The following is a 19,090-nucleotide window of genomic DNA, read 5'->3' as shown; positions in this document are numbered from 1 at the left end:
ACATTGAATAAACAAATGCTGATATGCTACACTTTCTTGCAGTAAATGCTGTACAACTCTTGTAAGGATTAAGGATTCAGTAGCAGGGGTTGGAGAGATAACTCAGTGATTAAAAGTACTGGTTACTCGGGTTGGGGATTTAGCTCAGTGGTAGAGCACTTGCCTAGGAAGTGCAAGGCCCTGGGTTCGGTCCCCAGCTCCGAAAAAAAGAACCAAAAAAAAAAAAAAAAAAAGTACTGGTTACTCTTTGAGAGGTTCTGAGTTCGATTCCCAGCAACCACATGGTGGTGCACAACCATCTATAATAGAGTCTAGTGCCCTCTTCTGTCTGGTGCTGTTTTCTGTCATGCAGGCATACATGTAAATAGTGTGCTCATATACATAAGTCAATCTTAAAAAAAGATTCAGTGGCAATAAATGCAGAAAAAAATATTCTTAGCCAGTCATGGTTAAATTCTAGCATGCTTAGGCTTAGGTAGGAGGAACCTAAGTTCCAGGGTTACTGAGCCACATGGATAGACCCTGTCTTAAAAAACAAAATGGAAGGGGGGGTTGTTTAATTTGGGATGGGGTGTCATTTAGCTCAGGCTTGCCTCAGCCCGGTTATGTAGCTGAAAATGACCTTGAACCTTTTGACCCTCCTTCCACTTCCCAAGTGTTGGATTCCACATCTCTATGTGTTACCTGAGGTTTGTCTGGCAAAACTCTTTGTCCCTGTTGTGCTTAACTTCCTAGCCAGTTGGGAGGCAAAGGGGCAGTTAAGTAAAAACATTTCCTCTTTGAGGAAGTAGCTAAGGTAAGCAGCCCATGCAAATGTCCTAAGGCAAGGAGTTTGACAGTTACCTTCCCTGATACAATCTTAGTGGCCCCTCAGAATCACCTGAAGGACTTGCTGAATACACTGGCTGCTGGCCCATCTCCAGAGCTTCTGAATCAGTACATCTGGGATACAGCCCTATAATTTGCATTCCTAACATGCTCCTAGGCGATCCTATTGCTGCTTATTTAAGGACCATGATGAAAACACTGCTGTGAGTCTTATCTCTCTTGGCAACTTGTTTCACAGAGCTTTCCTGACCACCAAATTTATCTTTAATTATGTGTAGGTGTCTGCATGTATGTATGTATGTGATTGCAGATGCTGTAAGAGGTGTCAAAACCCTTGGAGCTGGAGTTAACAAGTTGTGATCCTTACCTGGAGGTGGTGGTACAGGCCTTTAATCCCAACACTTGGGAGGCAGAGGCAGGCAGATTTCTGAATTTAAGGCCAGCTGAACTAAAGAGTTCCAGGATAGTCAGCCCTGTGCCACTTAACAGCATGATGGTCTAAGGAAAGTTAGCGTTCCTAACACACACATACACACACACACAAAACATCCAATTTACGACCCTCCTGATATAAGGGCTTGTTGGGTCCTTTGGAAGAGCAGCAAGTATTATTAGCTACCTCTCCAGCCCCACCCTACCCAGCACTTAAATAAACCCTTATTTACTTTGACTTTTTCTTCGTTGACAAGACCAAGAAGTGAGTAGTGTAGGGGTTTACAGAGAGACAGTAAAGGATGCTCAGAGATGAAGGTTTTAGTGAATGGCATACTTACTCTCAGCTTTTAGTGGTTATTAAGTGCCAGCTGTCATGCACTACTCTAGGAATTTTTGTGTATATAATCTCAGCTCGTCTCACTAGTTGCAATACCACTGTTAAGCAGTCCACAGAGAAGGACACTGAAGCATAGAGGGATTAACATTCCTAAGACCATATGCTGTTAACGGGCAGAGGCAGTGTTTGAACTCTGGAAATGTGATATGGGAAGAGTATGGTGTGAATCACAAGGTATTTTAGTTCTCCAGGGAAATGCCTTTTGTGAAGTTGAGGATATAAATAAACAGATAAAGCAGAACTGTTAAATGAAGTAAAAGGCAAAGGTTAGATATGGAAGCCTTTGAAGAATATATTGATTAGGCCTTTGGGACTTAACATCTGTGGGGAGAGGCTATGCTCCTGTTTTGTTTTTTTGTTTTGTTTTGTTTTGTTTTAAAGAATTGGAATGGTTTTTCCTGGAACATACTTTTGGTAAAAATTTTTAGAGCCAATTTAAGGCCATGGGTTTGTACCAGATTGAACAATTTGTCATAATATATGGCAAATTGAGAAGATCTTACCAAGAACTCATAAAGTACTGTTTTCTTTGACTTTTTATGAAACCATGTTCACAAACTATGCTTATCTTCTCATCTTTGTGACACCAGTTTTTCACCGTGTGCATCAACTGCTTGTTTTGTTGCTATGTCAAAATACTTGGAAAAAAGGCATCTTTTTTTTTTCTTTTCTTTTTTTTTTCTTTTTTCTTTACGGAGCTGGGGACCGAACCCAAGGCCTTGCGCTTGCTAGGCAAGTGCTCTACCACTGAGCTAAATCCCCAACCCCGGAAAAAAGGCATCTTAAGGAAAAGTTAGTTTTGGATTATCATCAGTCTACTGTGTCAGGGAAAGTTTGGTGGCAGAAGCAGGGGGGAAGCTGGTACATTGTACCCATAGTCAGGAATTTATCATAAGACCCTACCTTATACTACTACTACTCATGAAGGGTGAATTTTCCTATCTTGATTAATCTAGAAAACTCCCTATAGACATGCCCAGAGATTTGTAAAAATACAAGCAGTTTTGTGATTTTTTTTTTTTAAAGACAGGGTCTCTATGTATCCTCTGCTGTCCTGAAACTATATGTAGAACATACTGTTCTTAAATTTACAGAGATAGATCCAACTGCCTCTGCCTCCTGAGTATTGGGATTAAAAGTGTGAGCTACCATGCTTCGCACTTTAATGATATCTTAAAATAGAAATAAGGAAAGGTAGGACTTGAGTTTGAACTCAGAAAACATCCTTAAGAATGGCAGTTATGGGGCTGGGGATTTAGCTCAGTGGTAGAGCGCTTACCTAGGAAGCGCAAGGCTCTGGGTTTGGTCCCCAGCTCCGAAAAAAAGAACCAAAAAAAAAAAAAAAAAAGAATGGCAGTTATTTTTTTTTTAAGATTTATTTATTATATATAAGTATACTGTTGCTCTCTTTACACACACCGGAAGAAGGCATCAGATCTTATTACAGATGGTTATGAGCCACCATGTGGGTGCTGGGAATTGAACTCAGGACCTCTGGGAGAGCAGTGACTGCTCTTAACCACTGGGCCATCTCTCCAGTCCCCATGGCAGCTGCTATTGTTGATCATACATGTGGCTTGTAAACTCTGCTCTCAGTCTGCTTGTCATGCACCATGCTGGAGCATTTCACATGCTTAACACTCCTTCAGTGAACCCTAAAAGGTAATAATCTGACTTCCACTTTTCTATAGTCCTCTTTTTCCATAAGTTATTTTGTCCAGTGGCTCTCAGCCATACTCTGAAACTTGAGTGTAGCTGCTTTGTTGCCAGAGTTCCCTGTCTCATTCATTCAGGAATGTCCTAAATTTAAAAGGCTTTGAGGCAGTACTGTTTTCTCCAGTGTATCAGAATCTCCTTCTATCAGTGATTTACTTGAACTTTTTCTTCCTTTTTTTTTTAAGATTTTTTTTTTTTATTATACATGAGAACACTGTAGCAGTCTTCAGACACACCAGGAGAGGGCATCAGATCTCATAACAGATGGTTGTGAGCCACCATGTGGTTGCTGAGATTTGAACTCATGACCTCTGGAAGAGCAGTCGGTGCTCTTAACCACTGAGCCATCTCTCTAGACCAAACTTTTTCTTTTTAAATTTTGTGTTAGAGATTGAACCCAGGGTTATATGCTAGGCATATGCTTATACCTCCCATGGCCTACCCATGGCCTATACCTCCTAGTGACACTCTCAGTATTGGCTCTGGGTTGAGCTCTTGTACTCTTGAACATTTTCCAAGTGAATTTGCAGTATACCGTCTTAAATTTGTAGCTAATAATTTATTCCTTTATGGGAATACAGATTTTTAGAACCTCTTAATAAAAAAGTGACATATTTCCTATGTTCACTGTTTGACTCCTGATAACCTCATAGCATCCTCCAGTAGAAGCATGTAGATCTACTAGCATGTTGTAATAATTTCATTTCCAAGCCTTTGTATATGCTGTTTCATCTTCTTAGGATGCTTCTTTCTCTCCTTAGATAATTTTGTCTCTTCCTCTCAGCGCTTAGCAACTATTTCCCATGGAAAGTCTTCCCATACCATAGTATGTTTTCCTGTTTTCTTATGCTTTTTCAGCTTTTTCTTAGTCTCCAGGCTAACATTTGGCAATTAATAAATGCCACTTGTATGTTAGGTGCAATAATGATGTCACTGATTGAGCACTTGTGATGTGCTAAGTGTAGAAATGTACAAAATGCTACATATGTGCTTCATCAGCTTTTTTTTTTTAAACTTAGAATTTTTTTTATTCATTTATTATATATAAGTACACTGTAGTTGTCTTCAGACACACCAGAAGATGGCGTCAGATCCCTTTACAGATGGTTGTGAGCCACCATGTGGTTGCTGGGAATTGAACTCAGGACCTCTGGAAGAGCAGTCAGTGCTCTTAACCGCTGAGCCATCTCTCCAGCCCGTGCTTCATCAGCTTTTATTATCACAGCAGCCTTACAGAACAGAAGGGCGGGTGTTGTCAGTACCTGTGTTTTATAGTTGAGGAAAGTAAAGCTTGTGTGGTTAGCCTCAAGTCACAGAATTTGTAAGAACTGAGTTTAAGTCCTGCCGTTCAGTCACAGAGCCTGTCCATTAGAAAAACAAAAACAAAGGCCTACGGAGGTGGCTTGGTGGTTGAGAGCACTGACTGTCCTTCGAGAAGACCCAGGTTCAGTTCCCAGTGCCCAAATGGCAGCTCACAACTGTCTGTAACTCCAGTTTAAGGAATCCAGACACACATGCTGGCAAAACACCAGTGCACATAAAATATTTTTTTAAGACTGTGTTTCAAAGAGTCTTCAATTTAAGTCTCAGACTGATTAGTAGCTAACTAGAGTTCTGTAGAACATTTGTCTTGTAAGTGTGACAGCATTCTAGAGCACAACTACCAGGTTAACTCAGTAGATCCAGGGCTTATTTCTGTACAGATCTTTTAAAAGATTTATTTTTATGATTTTAAAATCATATTTTTATTTTAAAAGATTTATTTTATTTTTAAAATATTTATTTATATTTATATTTATTTGTTTTTATAATAAATAAGATTTATTTATTATTATGTCTGTGCATGTGGTAATGTGTGCATGTATAAGAGCAGGTGCCCACAGAGTTCAGAAGAGGAAGTCAGCATCAGATCCTTTGGAGCTGGAGTTCCAAGTAGTTGTGAGCCATCTGACCCTAGCTAGGTGAGCTAGACCCACTCTTGGTCCTGTGAAAGAATGGCACACCTCGTATAGGGGAGTGTGTGTGTGTGTGTGTGTGTGTGTGTGTGTGTGTACATGTGTGTGTGTACATGTGTGTACCATTTCTGTGCCTAATGCCTATGGAAGCCAGAGATGGTGTTGGAAACCTGGTGATCTACAGTTACAAATGGCTGTGAGCAGCAGTTTGCTTGCTGGGAACTTAACCCTGGTCTTCTACAAGAACAGCAAGTATTTTTAACTTCAGTCCCAAATTTTAGAATTATGAAGAGCTTTGGGCTTTACAAGTAGGAGACCTCGTGTTCTAGGAGGCCTGCACTCTGCCCAGAATTTCAGCAGCCGTTGTAGAATCAGCAGTGACACTCGGGCTCCTGACTGCAGGCAGGACTCCCTCAGTGAATGGTATTGCTAGTGCTTAAAACATGTTTTAGAGAGTCCTGTTCTTTTGTATTCTAGTTTGCAGTGGCTAAATTCCTTAACACGAAGAGAACAAAGTGACATAATTTCTTGAACAAAAGAGTTCATTGATTGCTTAAGTATTTTACTGCTTACATGCAAGTTCTAGCTTGTTCATCTAGGATTTAACACATTTCATGGGGCTTTTGATGAGATTTTTAAACTTAGAATGTGTTTTATTCCTTAAGCATATAGACATAGGGGTAGGCTACCAAAAGAATGTTTTATGTTATTAATATCTGTATATAACCCCAAGTGTAGCATTTTTAACATTATATTCAAAAGCATTTTTTTTTTTTTTTGAGCTGGGGACCGAACTCAGGGCCTTGCACTTGCTAGGCAAGCGCTCTACCACTGAGCTAAATCCCCAACCCTGCATTTGTTCTTTATAATTGTAATTTCATGTTCAGGACAGGAATTGCCACTCTAGGTGTGTGGGTTTTTTGTTTGTTTGTTTGTTTAGTTTAGTTTGGTTTCCCATAGGCTTTAAAGTAAGTAGTATGCATTTAAAATTTTTCAGGGGGTATTTTATTTTAATTTGTGTGGCTTTTTAAATCTATATCTATATATGTGTGCCATGTGTGTGCAGTGCCTCTGCAGGTCAGAAGAGGGCATCAGATGCTCTGTAACTGGAGTTATAGACAGTTGTGAAGCCACCAAGTGGGTTATAGGAAACAAACCTGGGTCACCTGGGAAAGCAGCCAGTGCTCTTAACCACTAAGCTAGCTTCCCAGCCCTTTAAAGCATTTTGCTTTGTGGTTTGTTTTTAATGTTTAAAAATATTTATTTTACTTATATGAGTGTTTTGCCTGCAAGTGTGTATGTGCACCATGTGCATACCTGGTGCCTACATAGATTAGGATCAGATGTTAGGTCTACTGATTGTAGACTGTTGTGAGCCACCATGTGTGCTGAACCAAACTTCTGTCCTGTGAGAGCAGCAAGTACTCTTTAAGTGCTGAGCCAGCTCTCCAGCTTTCTCATCTACTTTAAAAACGTATCTATTTTTGGGCAGACAACATGGCTTAGCAGGTAAAGATGCTTGCTGCACAATCCAGACAACCTGAATTCAATTCTGGAACACATTTAAGGACATAGGGAGGTTGTAAAGAACCAACACCATAGATGTCCATTACATAGAAGTCCATATAAATGTTGTGGCGTGTGTACACCCCCATATCACATTAATAGACAATTAATTAATGAAGTAGTTTTCTTTGTTAAGGCTAATTAGATTAAAATCTTAGGAAAAAAAAACCTGGTGGTGAATGAATCTCTGTGAGTTTGAGGCCAGCTTGGTCTACAGAGCTAGTTCCAGAACAGCCAGAGCTATGCTGAGAAACCCAGTCTCAAAAACAAAACAATAACAACAACAAAAAAACAAAGCAAACAAAAAGCCATAGGGAAAGATTATTGTTCTGTGTGTCAACTCGACACAAGTTTTAAAGTCATCAGAAAGGAAGGAGCCTCAGTTGAAAACGTTTCCATGAGGTACAGCTGTAGAGCATTTTCTCAATTAGTGATCTATGAGAGAGGGCCCAGTTCACGGTGGGTGGTGCTATCCCTGGACTGATGGTCCAGGGTTCTATAAGAAGGCAGGCTGAGCAAGCCAGGGGCAGCAAGCCAGTAAGCAGCACCCTCAATGGCTTCTGCCATCAGTTCCTGCATCCTGGATCCTGCCATGCTTGCATTCTTGTCCTGATTTCAATAATGAATAGCAATATGGAAATGTAAGCTAAATAAACCCTTTTCTCCCCAACTTGCTTTTTGGTCATGGTGTTTCATTGCAGCAATAGAAACCCTAACTAGGACAATTATTTATACTTAAAACAGGCAATTTTGATTTGTTTTGAGGGGAAAGTCAAATTTTTAAGTTTAAGCGACAGCAACTAAAGAAAGAGTGTAGTTTTTCATTCAAGACTCTGACTTACTTTATAACAAGCCTGTGTTGCTCCCATTCATGGTTGTGTGGATTAGAGATGGTGAAAGTCTGGGACATATCTCTTTGTTCATTCTCTTCTCTAGGCCTTAGTTCAAGGTAGTATTTAGAGTGAGGGTGCGGAGGGTTAATAAAAGTCTTAAGAAAGACTACGTGGGGGGCTGGAGAGATGGCCCAGTGGTTAAGAGCACCAACTGTTCTTCCAGAGGTCCTGAGTTCAATTCCCAGCAACCACATGGTGGCTCACAACCATCTGTAATGGGATCTGATGCCCTCTTCTGGTGTGTCTGAAGACAGCTACAGTGTTACTCATATACATAAAACAAATAAATAAATAAAATGAAAAAAAAAAAAGGAAAGACTACGTGGAACTTTAAATACTCACACTTTTTTTTTTCCCCTAAGCTGGTCAAAATACAGGAATTAGAAACAGTTCCTATATTCTGAAGAATTTTTTTTGCACTCTAGAGTTTAAAAAAAAATAAATTGGCCGTTGTTGTTTTTTTTTTTTTTATTTAGAGAATACTTTATTAGTTTTTGTAATCAAACCCACGTATATAAGACCTTACATATTTAATACAGTGTGTTACCCCTGTACAAATGGAAAAAACTTAAGTTCAACATTTCTAGACCAATATGGCTGTTAATTTCTGTACAGTGCCAACTCAACACAGTAAACGGGGATACTTTTTTCCAAAGTTGACAGCACAGGTAAAGTTTCAAAAAATTCAAATTATATATCTGTATATATATATTTATATTTATATAAAAAGACCAATAATAGCAGTGTGTTATGCATCAACAGCAGCAACAGCTTTTCCAGGTTCTGCAGTCATCTGAACAAAACTGTAGAGACATCCAGCACACTCCATTAAAAAAAAAAAAAGTAAAAAAACAAAACCCGAGAAAACAGCACAGTTCTGTTACTCTTGTGGTACCTGGCACCATTTTTTTTTAAAAATTAGCTTCTCAATCATCATCTGGAAAGAAAACATTCTGAGCAACATCATTAAAAACAGCTCTGATAAAGCACGGTCACTACTACGTATCATAAAGCAGGTACAAGCTATTTTACATCCACAGAGGTATGATACAGTACTGTCCTACATCTATAATACTAGAGGATACAATTTAAAAGGCATTATTTGAGACTTGATTCTACTTTTCCAGCAGAGGGCCCAAAGGATGGTGTGACACAGCTTTGTAAAGAAACATACTCTAGACAGGATTTCCTTTCACTAGTGGCACAGTTCTAAGGATTCATTCTCTCCATGAATGTCAGCTAAAACCGTTATTAAAAAAATGAAATATCCCTAGAACAAAACCGTATAACCACCGGATTCACATGAAGATGACCTAGTGGAGACAAGCTGGACCTCACCTTACCAACAAGCTATCAAATCTGTTATGTTTAAACAGTGAGACCTCCAAGGAAGGAGATGCCAAGTAGTGCTTCAAAGCTTCGGACCACAATCAAACACAGCATCCTTTTCAACAGAAGCAGAAGCTCATCTGAACATGCTCAAGGATGCTGACATCAACATTTAATCATCTCCTCACTCATCCAGGAAGAAGGGGAGATCAGTTACTACTGTACTTTATTGTGTTCAACCAAATCACCATGTTACAAAAATAGCAAGCTGCCATAATAAAAAATAAGGCTCCTCTATCCAGCACCTGATAGCATCATTTTACTTTCAAGCCTAGAAATTGCACACTTGTATATAAACCAATCGAAGATGAGGATTGAGAGTTCATCTTGGTGGATTTTTCCTTTGATGAATATGAAGTGTCCTTCCTTATCTTTTTTGATGACTTTTAATTGAAAATTGATTTTATTTGATATTAGAATGGCTACTCCAGCTTGCTTCTTCTGACCATTTGCTTGGAAAGTTGTTTTCCAGCCTTTCACTCTGAGGTAGTGTCTGTCTTTGTCTCTGAGGTGTGTTTCCTGTAGGCAGCAGAATGCAGGGTCCTCATTGCGTATCCAGTTTGTTAATCTATGTCTTTTTATTGGGGAGTTGAGGCCATTGATGTTGAGAGATATTAAGGAATAGTGATTATTGCTTCCCGTTATATTCATATTTGGATGTGAGGTTATGTTTGTGTGCTTTCATTCTCTTTGTTTTGTTGCCAAGACGATTCGTTTCTTGCTTCTTGTATGGTATAGCTTGTCTCCTTATGTTGGGCTTTACCCTTTATTATCCTTTGTAGTGCTGGATTTGTAGAAAGATATTGTGTAAATTTGGTTTTGTCATGGAATATCTTGGTTTCTCCATCTATGTTAATTGAGAGTTTTGCAGGATACAGTAACCTGGGCTGGCATTTGTGTTCTCTTAGGGTCTGTATGACATCTGTCCAGGATCTTCTGGCCTTCATAGTTTCTGGCGAAAAGTCTGGTGTGATTCTGATAGGTCTGCCTTTATATGTTACTTGAGCTTTTTCCCTTACTGCTTTTAATATTCTTTCTTTATTTTGTGCGTTTGGTGTTTTGACAGTTATGTGACGGGAGGTGTTTCTTTTCTGGTCCAATCTATTTGGAGTTCTGTAGGCTAAATTGGCCGTTGTTTAAAGCTACTAGGAGTGGTTCTCAGCTATGTCAAGATGAAGTTAAAAATCTTCTTTCCTGCATTGGCTGTCTGACACACATTGAAGTGGACACTGAACACAAGCTTCATATGTTCTGTGAGAAGCACATGCCCACAGAGGTCTCTGGTGATCTCTGGGTGAAGAGTGGAGGCATTAGGTGGTCTGAATCAGTGGTGGGAATGACAGGGTTTTCCCATTAAGCAAGGCATTTTGACCCATGGCAGAATGCATCTACAATTGAATAAAGGGCATTCCTGTTATAGACCAAGGAGGGGGGGGGGAACACACAAATCTGTTCATGGATGTCAAGCTGAGTGTTCTCAACTTGGTTATTTTTTATAAAGGAGAAAAGGGCATTCCTAGGCTGACAGATACCACTGTGCCTCATTGGTTGGAACCTAGAAGAGCTAATAGAATAAGAAAACCTTTTTAATCCCTAAAGATGATTTCCACCAGTATGTTCTCAGAAGGCCCTTAAACAAAGAAAGTGAGAAGTGGAGGACCCAAGTGCTTGAGACTCAGTGTCTTGTTTCTCCATGTGTCCTGCAACATATATGCTGATGTATGGCTCTGAAGAAACAACACAGGAAGAACAGCTGAAGATCACACCTGTAATCCCCGGGTTGGAGAGGCCCGGGATTCAATGTCAGGCTGGGCTACATACTGAGAAGTTGTCCCAACAAAGAATGTAGATGTAATATTTATTTTAAAACTATACAAATATATACAGAGTAATTATTTTTTGTGAGCTGGATGTGTGTTGGGGTTTGTTTCTGTGATAATATACCACAACCAAAACTAACATGGGAACAGAAAGGTTATTGCAGTTTGCTTGTCTCAGTCACATTGCATCTTAAATGAAAATCAGGGCAGGAATCTGGAGACCGCAACTGAACTAGAAACTGCACAGGAACTCTGCTTACTGTCTTGCTCCACATGGCTTGCTCAGCCTGTTTTCTTATACAACCCAAAGGAGGCACTAGCCACAGTGAACTGAGCCTTCCCACATCAATCATTAATCAAGACAGTGTCCTAAAGGTTCATCCATGGGTCACCTGATATAGGCATTTCCCAACAAAAGTTCTTTCCAAATAACTTTAGCTTGTGTCAGGTTGACCAAAAACCAACCAAACAAACAAACAACCACCCCCCCACCCCTCCCGAATAGCAAAGGATGGAACTTAGAGCCGTGCACAGAGGCACTCTGAGTAACGTCCTCAGCCCCTGGTCCCAGAGCCTTCGTTGTTTTCCCTGGCTGGTATTCCAAACCAGCAGTAAGTACTCTGCAGATGAGCTATTGTATATCTCCAATTCCATATAAATGTTTTAAAAGTGGTTGTGCAATATATAGAAATCGGCCAGCTACAGAAGCATACTGATAATGTTGCACAGAAAGAAACAGTTACCAGTGACCGCTGTTTGGATAATCACAGGTTGTACAGCTGTCAATATGGTCCAATTCTAAAGGATTTTACTCAGCCCATAAATAACTACATTCCTCCTCCTGTTGTGTCCCACTTCCAGTCCCTGATAAGCATAGTGCCCTTTTTTCCCCATGAATTTATGCACTAGGGAAATTTCATACAAATGGAATTGCATATGGACTCATCCCTTTTATGTCTGGTTTCTACTTAGTATTTTCTGTACTCATCTGTTTTTGTCTGAACAGTGTATTATTATATGGCAGTCTCCCATTTTGCTTATTCATTTATCTGTTGTTGGAGATAAAAGTTTGTTTCTACTTTTTGTTTGTTAGGAAAATGCTGTCAACGTTCATATGGTGGATTCAAGTCTCTAAGAGTAGAATTGCTGGACCATAGATAGAGTAAAAGGAGTCTGGAGTCTGAATTGATCTAAATTCTACAAACTGTTGTTATCTGAAAGCTAATTTTATACCATTTAAAATCTTGTGCTTTCAAATAGTTACCAAAGACAAAACTGTAGACCAGATGTCCTGGTGCACACCTTTAATACCAAGATTTAGGAGGCAGAGATTGGCAGATCTCTGTGACTTTGAGGGCTGCATATCAGACCCTGTCTTTTAAAAAAAAAAAAAAAAAAGCCTCACACACAGCTAGTCATAGTGGCCCACGCCTCTAATTCCAGCACTTGGGAGGTACAGCAGGTGTATTTATGTGACTTCAAGGCCAGTCTGGTCTATATAGAAAGCTCCAGGACTAGGTAGAGACCTTCTCTCAAACTGCCTCCTCAAGAAAGAAGGAAAACGTAACTTGAAATAATTTGTTTAAACCCACACATAAAACAAAAGAACAAATACCAAATTAATAAAACTTTGAGAAGACATTTTTAACAGTGTTTCTTATTTGCTTTCTGTAACTTATTTTTAAATTTTATTTTATGTGTTTTGCTTCTTTGTGTGTATATATAGGCACATGTGCCTAGTACAAGAGTGCCATGTTATTAATAAATTTTATGGATGTGAGCTGACACTCTGGTTTAATGTTTGAATTTTAAGTTCCCAGCATCTATCAGGATGCCTGACAACTGAGTAGATGCTCACTCAGTGCTCTGAAACTGAGCATAGAATTTCAATTATAAGTATCTACAGTGTGCCAAATACAATCGTTTGTGCTCAGGATAAAGCAGTGAGTGAAGCAAAGAGCTTGTCCTTGTGGAGTTGACATTTTTATTAATTATCTAATTAGCAAACCAGTTAATACATAGTATGAATGATACTATTCTGTGGAGAAAAGTAAAAAAAGGGTTGGGGGGGTTGGGGATTTAGCTCAGTGGTAGAGCACTTGCCTAGCAAGCGCAAGGCCCTGGGTTCGGCCCCCAGCTCCGAAAAAAAGAAAAAAAAAAAAGGGTTGGGAAATGTAAAGACAGAGGATGGAGGAGGAGTAATATGGCCCCAGCCTTAGCTACTTAGGATACTGAAGCTGGAGAATCATGAATGAGTTTGAGGTTAATTAAGTCTGTGTGGAAGGAAATCTGTGTCCAAAAGTCAAGGGCTAGGAATATAGCTTAGTGGTATCCTGTGCTTGCCTGGTGTATATAAGCCCTGGACTCAATCTCCAGGTTGTGTGGTGTATAGGAAGGGGAATTGCAGCTATTGCTTTGTTCAAACAATTATCTCCAAGTGGAAGCTGAAATCTAGTTGTTTTTAACATTGCATTTTCTTCAGATACTTGCAGATATTAGGAGTGTTTTGATTTTTGAATCAGAAGATTCTCAGTTTCTAAAAGACTATGCAAATAGTTCAGAATCAAAGAAACACACGTATTCTTAACTTCATAATCTAGACTCACCTTGAAAGAGTCTCAAAGAAGGATTGTCTAGATCGGGTTGGCATGCCTGTGAGTGTGTGCACATGTGTTATATAGGTTATTTTTATTATGTTAAATGATGCTGGGGTTGGGGATTTAGCTCCGTGGTAGAGCGCTTGCCTAGCAAGCTCAAGGCCCTGGGTTCGGTCCTCAGCTCTGGGGGAAAAAAAGCCAAATACCAAATGATGCTGAAGGACCAGCCTATAAGTAGGTAGCACCATTCCCTGATCTGGGTACATAGAGGAGAAAGCTAGCTGAGCAGTGAGTGTGCACAATTGCTTTCTGTTCTCTCCCTGCGCTCGATTGTAGATACTGACTAGTTGCTTCAAGCTCCTGCCACCTGGACTTTTCTTGCAGTAATAGAATTATGAACTAAAATAAACCCCTTTTCTTCTAAATTATGGGGTATTTTATCACAGCAATAAAGTTATTGAGTCTTTATCTTTTCATTTTGCTTTTTTAGGAATTGACTAGAGGGCCTCATACATGTTAAATACACTATTTGGAACATCCTCAATCCCTGTTGTTAGAACTGATGGGCTTTTTCAGTTGTACTCTCACATTTCCAGAAGAAAACTCATGGGAAACAATTCTTTGAGGCACTGGGTTAAATAACAGTTTTTATTTTAGCCAAAATGGCAAATGTATTTAATAGATTTAAGTACTACTCTTTTGAAGATATTTTTAGAACAATAAAAGCTATGGATTGGTAGAAAATAGTTATATATGTCTAAAGGATTGATTCTAGAATATGTGGGCAACTCATAAAATTAATAAGAAAACAGCCCTGTTTGTTCCTGGCCTCTTTGTTCTCTGAAAATAACGACCGTGAGACTTAATATTCATGAGTAAATGCCTGGACCAGAGCTTCGCTTGTTTCCTGACCATAATTACCTGTTCATGCTAAGTCCTGCCACGTGGTTAGTTACTTCTCCTACTTTCATGTGACTATCTCCTTCTACATTTGGGGCAAATCTCCAGAGCCTGTTTTCCAGAATCCTCTCTCTCCAGGATGTCCTACCTGCTAATCCTGCCTCAGTTCATTGGCTGTAGGCTTTTTACTGAGATGTGATGCTTCCACACGGTGCATGAAGATTCTCTCTTCACAGCCCAATAAATTAGGCAAAAGATTTGAGTAAAATTTAATAAAGATATTTTTCATGCCAGCTAAAGATGTTCAACATTGTTAACTATTAAATGTAATGAGGTCTCCCTGCAAATCAACTAGAATTATAATTACTAAAGTATGTGGTGCATGTGTGCATGTAAAGGTAGGTAGATTTCTGTGAGTTTGAGATGAGCCTGGTCTACATAGAGAGTTCAGGCCAGTCAGGATTGTATAGCAAGACATTGTTGGGGTGGGGGGTGTCATGTAGAGGTAGTACATTATATACCCCAAAATCATCATAAAACCCATTATTTTGTTCAACTGATATATTCTTTTTTTTTTTTTTTCTTTTTTCTTTTTTTCGGAGCTGGGGACTGAACCCAGGGCCTTGTGCTTGCTAGGCAAGCGCTCTACCACTGAGCTAAATCCCCAACCCCTCAACTGATATATTCTAATAACATTTCTAAAAATATGAGCAGTTTATTTCTGAAGATTTTCTACTTAAAAATTTCACACTAAGGTTGACTGTGTATAAGTCAAATCCAAAATTATGAAACCACCATACACCACAAGTAAAATTGGGCAGTTTTGTTGTTAAGACAAAAACTCGCTTTAGCCTTGCTGGCCTAGAACGTAACACAGATCCTCCTGCGTCTGCACACAGATCCTCCTGCGTCTGCTTCCCCGTCCTGGAGGTAAAGGTGTGCACTTCCATATCACCATGGTCAAACACTTGGGTAAAACTTTACTTCTTATATTTGGTGGATATTTATTTTCTGCCAGATGTAAATCTCCTATTCTATAGGCTGTCTCTTCACTCTGATGAGGTTTCCTTTGATGTGGAAACTTTTATTTTTATTAATCCCATTTGTTTAATTCTTAATTCCCGAATGACTGGAGACCCATTTAGAAAGTCCTTGTTTGTGCCTATAGCCAGATTATATCTGGAGAGATAACTCAGAGGTTAAGAGCACTGACTGTTCTTATATAGGACTGGGGTGGGTCCCAGCACCAAAAATAATAGCTCACGACTGTCTGTAACTCCAGGTCTAGGGGATCCCACTTTCTCTCTTTTGGCTTCCTAGAGCTCCTATATGCATGTGATATGTATAAATTCACAGGCATAAACACAAATATTTAAAAATAACAAATCTAAAACTGAGTACTAAGAGATAACCCAGTCAATAAATGGACCAGTGACTCAAACATTTCTAATAGCCTCAGCCATCAAAACCACACTGAGTCTGCATCTTATCCCATGTTATCGTCAAGGAAATAAAACAGATGCAAAGGCTGGTGGATGGGACAAGGATCTGTATTTATATATGTATATTTGTGGGATATGAATTAGTCTATATGCTGTGGACATCATCATTAAGATTTCTCACAGAACTAAAGCTGTGTATCATCCTGCCATAATACGCTGTAATACGCTTGGGCAGTATACTCTGAGCTATCACTCAGCATCAGGTAAAAAGACCTCAGTGTTGGATATCTTGTTTAGACTCTGAGTATTCACATCCCAGATTGTGATATTGGCTTAGGTGCCCATCAGTGGATGAATGGATAAAGAAAATGTGATATAAGTACATGCTATACATATACAAAAATGTCATTGTGAAACCAGTGTTTTATGCAGTATTTTCACCAATTAAGTTCAGTATATCCAGAAAAGTATAAGACATAATATAGGAAGGGAACAGTGAGTATGGAGGGGATGGAAGACGGCAATGCAATGAAATGTGAAGGCACAGAGCATTCTTGTCTACCTGATATACTATTTACAAGCTTCTTTGTTTTAGCACAACATACATAATGAATAGGTTACTTAAAATGAGCATGTTCAAGTATACAAACGATAATAAACTTACTGTTTATTTTAGTGCTAGGAGCCAACCCAGGCTCTTAGTCAGCATGCGACCCCATCCCTGCCTGTGAAGTTTATTCTGTTTTATGCTTTTTAGCTTTTGCTCATTCCATGTGTTCTTTGTGTAAAGCAACTTACAACCAGTAGTTGCTCTCCTGTAAATCATTTTGATTGTTTCATTGGGATTACTTTTTGTTTGTTTTTAATACTGTCCTCTCTCATTAAGCTATGAAGATGTCCATCCCTCCCAGTCAGAATCGGATGTTCTTCAAAGACAGACATTCACAGCCTCTCACCAGCTTCCTGGATATGCCGCCACTCCTCAAGCAACTGGTAACAGTCTTTTTAAAATATATTATGATTCTGGATATATTGAGTGAATAGAAAGAAAAATCAGCTTTCATATTTTGGTTTATAAACATAATATGTAAGATATCTATGCCATGGGAATGTTAAAATAGAAATGAGATAAAGTTTAGCTTTTTTTTTTTTTGCTTTTTTTTTTTTTTTGTGCTTTTTTTTCTTTTAAGGATTTATTTGTTTATTGTATATAAGTACACTGTAGCTGTCTTTAGACATACCAGAAGAGGGCATCAGATTTCATTACAGATGGTTGTGAGCCACCATGTGGTTGCTGGGAATTGAACTGAGGACCTCTGGAAGAGCAGTCAGTGCTCTTCACCGCTGAGCCATCTCTCCAGCTCTAAAGTTTAGCTTTAATGATACAACAGCTATGTAATTGCTAAATGGACACATTTTTCTTTCTTGCACCTTTAAAACATACCTAGCCAGAGCCAGGCATACAGGTACACTCCTTTAATCTCAGTACTCAGGCAAGGTAGGTATGAGTTCCAGGTCTACATTGTGAGACCTTGTCTCTAAAACAACAACAGACAGACAGACAGACACAGACACACACACACTAGTCAATACAATATTTTTTGCTATTTCAAAATAAGACAGACTTGGTATATGAAACTTGTGCCTGCTTTTCAAAAATTGCTTTTTAAATAAGAGCAGGAATCTAACTTTGACTGTTTTACTTGGGACACTTGATATGGAAGGTAGTAGTGCTAGCACTAACACTAAAGAATCCTCCATGGTGAATTGCTGTCCTTTGTTGAGTCCTGAAATAACTCAGGCTGCTTCGTCAGGAACTTATACCATTATTCAGGGCTCCATCCTGACAGTTCAATTTAAATTAACTCAGTTTCAATTTAAAGGTTTGATAATTATAAAAGATACTCAGTTTATATTTTATACTTAAATTAGCTACTTACCAGTTTGACAGGAACAAAAATTAAGCCTTATTTTAATGTCTACATGGGAAGATTGGTAATAAAATTCCCTAGCAGTTGAGAAGACATGCTGTTTTCAGGGGAGGTGTCTGTATTTGACACAGGTCAGGTGGCTCACAGCCATCTGTCACTCCACCTCCAGGAGATCTGATGCTTCCGATTTCATTGGGCACCTGCACGCACATGGCTGAGCAACTAGAAAAAAATCAGGGGAAATAGAGAAACTTGGGATCAAGCAATGTAAGGAAAGCGTCAAGAAAGGGAGAGACAATAAGCTTATTCCCAGTGAAGGAACCAGAGAGAGGGAGTTTCCCCCAGGCAGAAAAGAGGGGAAGGAGCTGTGTCAAAGGGCAGTGTCTTAGTTAGGGTTTTACTGCTGTGAATGGACACCATGACCAAGGCAACTCTTTTTTTTTTTTTTTTTTAAATTTCTTATTAGATATATTTCTTTACTTACCAAGGCAACTCTTATAAGAACAGCGTTTAATTGGGCTGGCTTACAGGTTCAGAGGTTCAGTCCATTATCATCAAGGCAGGAGCATGGCAGCATCCAGGCAGACATGGTGCAGGAGGAACTGAGAGTTCTATATCTTCATCTGAAGGCTGGTAATGGAAGACTTCCAGGCAGCCAAGATGAAGGTCATAAAGCCCATGTCCACAGTGATACCTCCAACAAAGCCACGCCTCCAAATAGTGCCACTCCCTGGGTCGAGCATATACAAACTACAACAGGCAGTCAAATAAAAGTGGAAAAGCAGGAGGATGGTCAGATGAGACAGCCCTTTTCACGGTTAGACCCACAGCACCTTTTGAGAACAGGCAGTCCTAGGTCACAAAATTGCCAACAATATTCCCAATGTTTATCCAGCATATGTCTGCTAATGGAGAATATCCACAAGGTTATGATGAAATAGGATGGTACCCTACAGAAATGATGGACTTTAGGCATTTTTTAAAAAGCAATGATATCTTATTTTCTTGCCTTGTATGAAACAAACTCTAAATAATTGAGCTACTCAAAATAAAATTACGCCTCCCCACTCCACTGGAGGGAATGGTAACAGCTGTTCTAGAGGCTAGCCCTCAATTGCAATGGCCATCATGGTAGAGAAAAGGAGCCAGGAATACAAGAGAGTGAGGGAAATTAATATAAGAGGTCAAGCAATGGCTAGAGGTCTCAGATATCAAAAGGCC

The 19,090-nt window shown here is 39.3% G+C and overlaps 1 protein-coding gene across 2 annotated transcripts in view; it reads left to right on the top strand.

The window, feature by feature from the left end:
- The window catches only part of Qser1 (glutamine and serine rich 1), a 66,449-nt gene that overhangs the window by 7,251 nt on the left and 40,108 nt on the right, over window positions 1-19,090 (top strand). For both annotated transcript variants that reach the window (XM_039104929.2, NM_001139493.1), the window contains exon 2: window positions 16,825-16,931. In XM_039104929.2, coding sequence (XP_038960857.1) covers window positions 16,825-16,931 — 107 coding nt within the window. The remainder of the gene's footprint in view (window positions 1-16,824; window positions 16,932-19,090) is intronic.

Source organism: Rattus norvegicus, chromosome 3, assembly GCF_036323735.1.
Source record: "Rattus norvegicus strain BN/NHsdMcwi chromosome 3, GRCr8, whole genome shotgun sequence".
Taxonomy (NCBI): Eukaryota; Metazoa; Chordata; class Mammalia; order Rodentia; family Muridae; genus Rattus; species Rattus norvegicus.
This window is presented reverse-complemented; position numbering and strand designations above follow the sequence as displayed.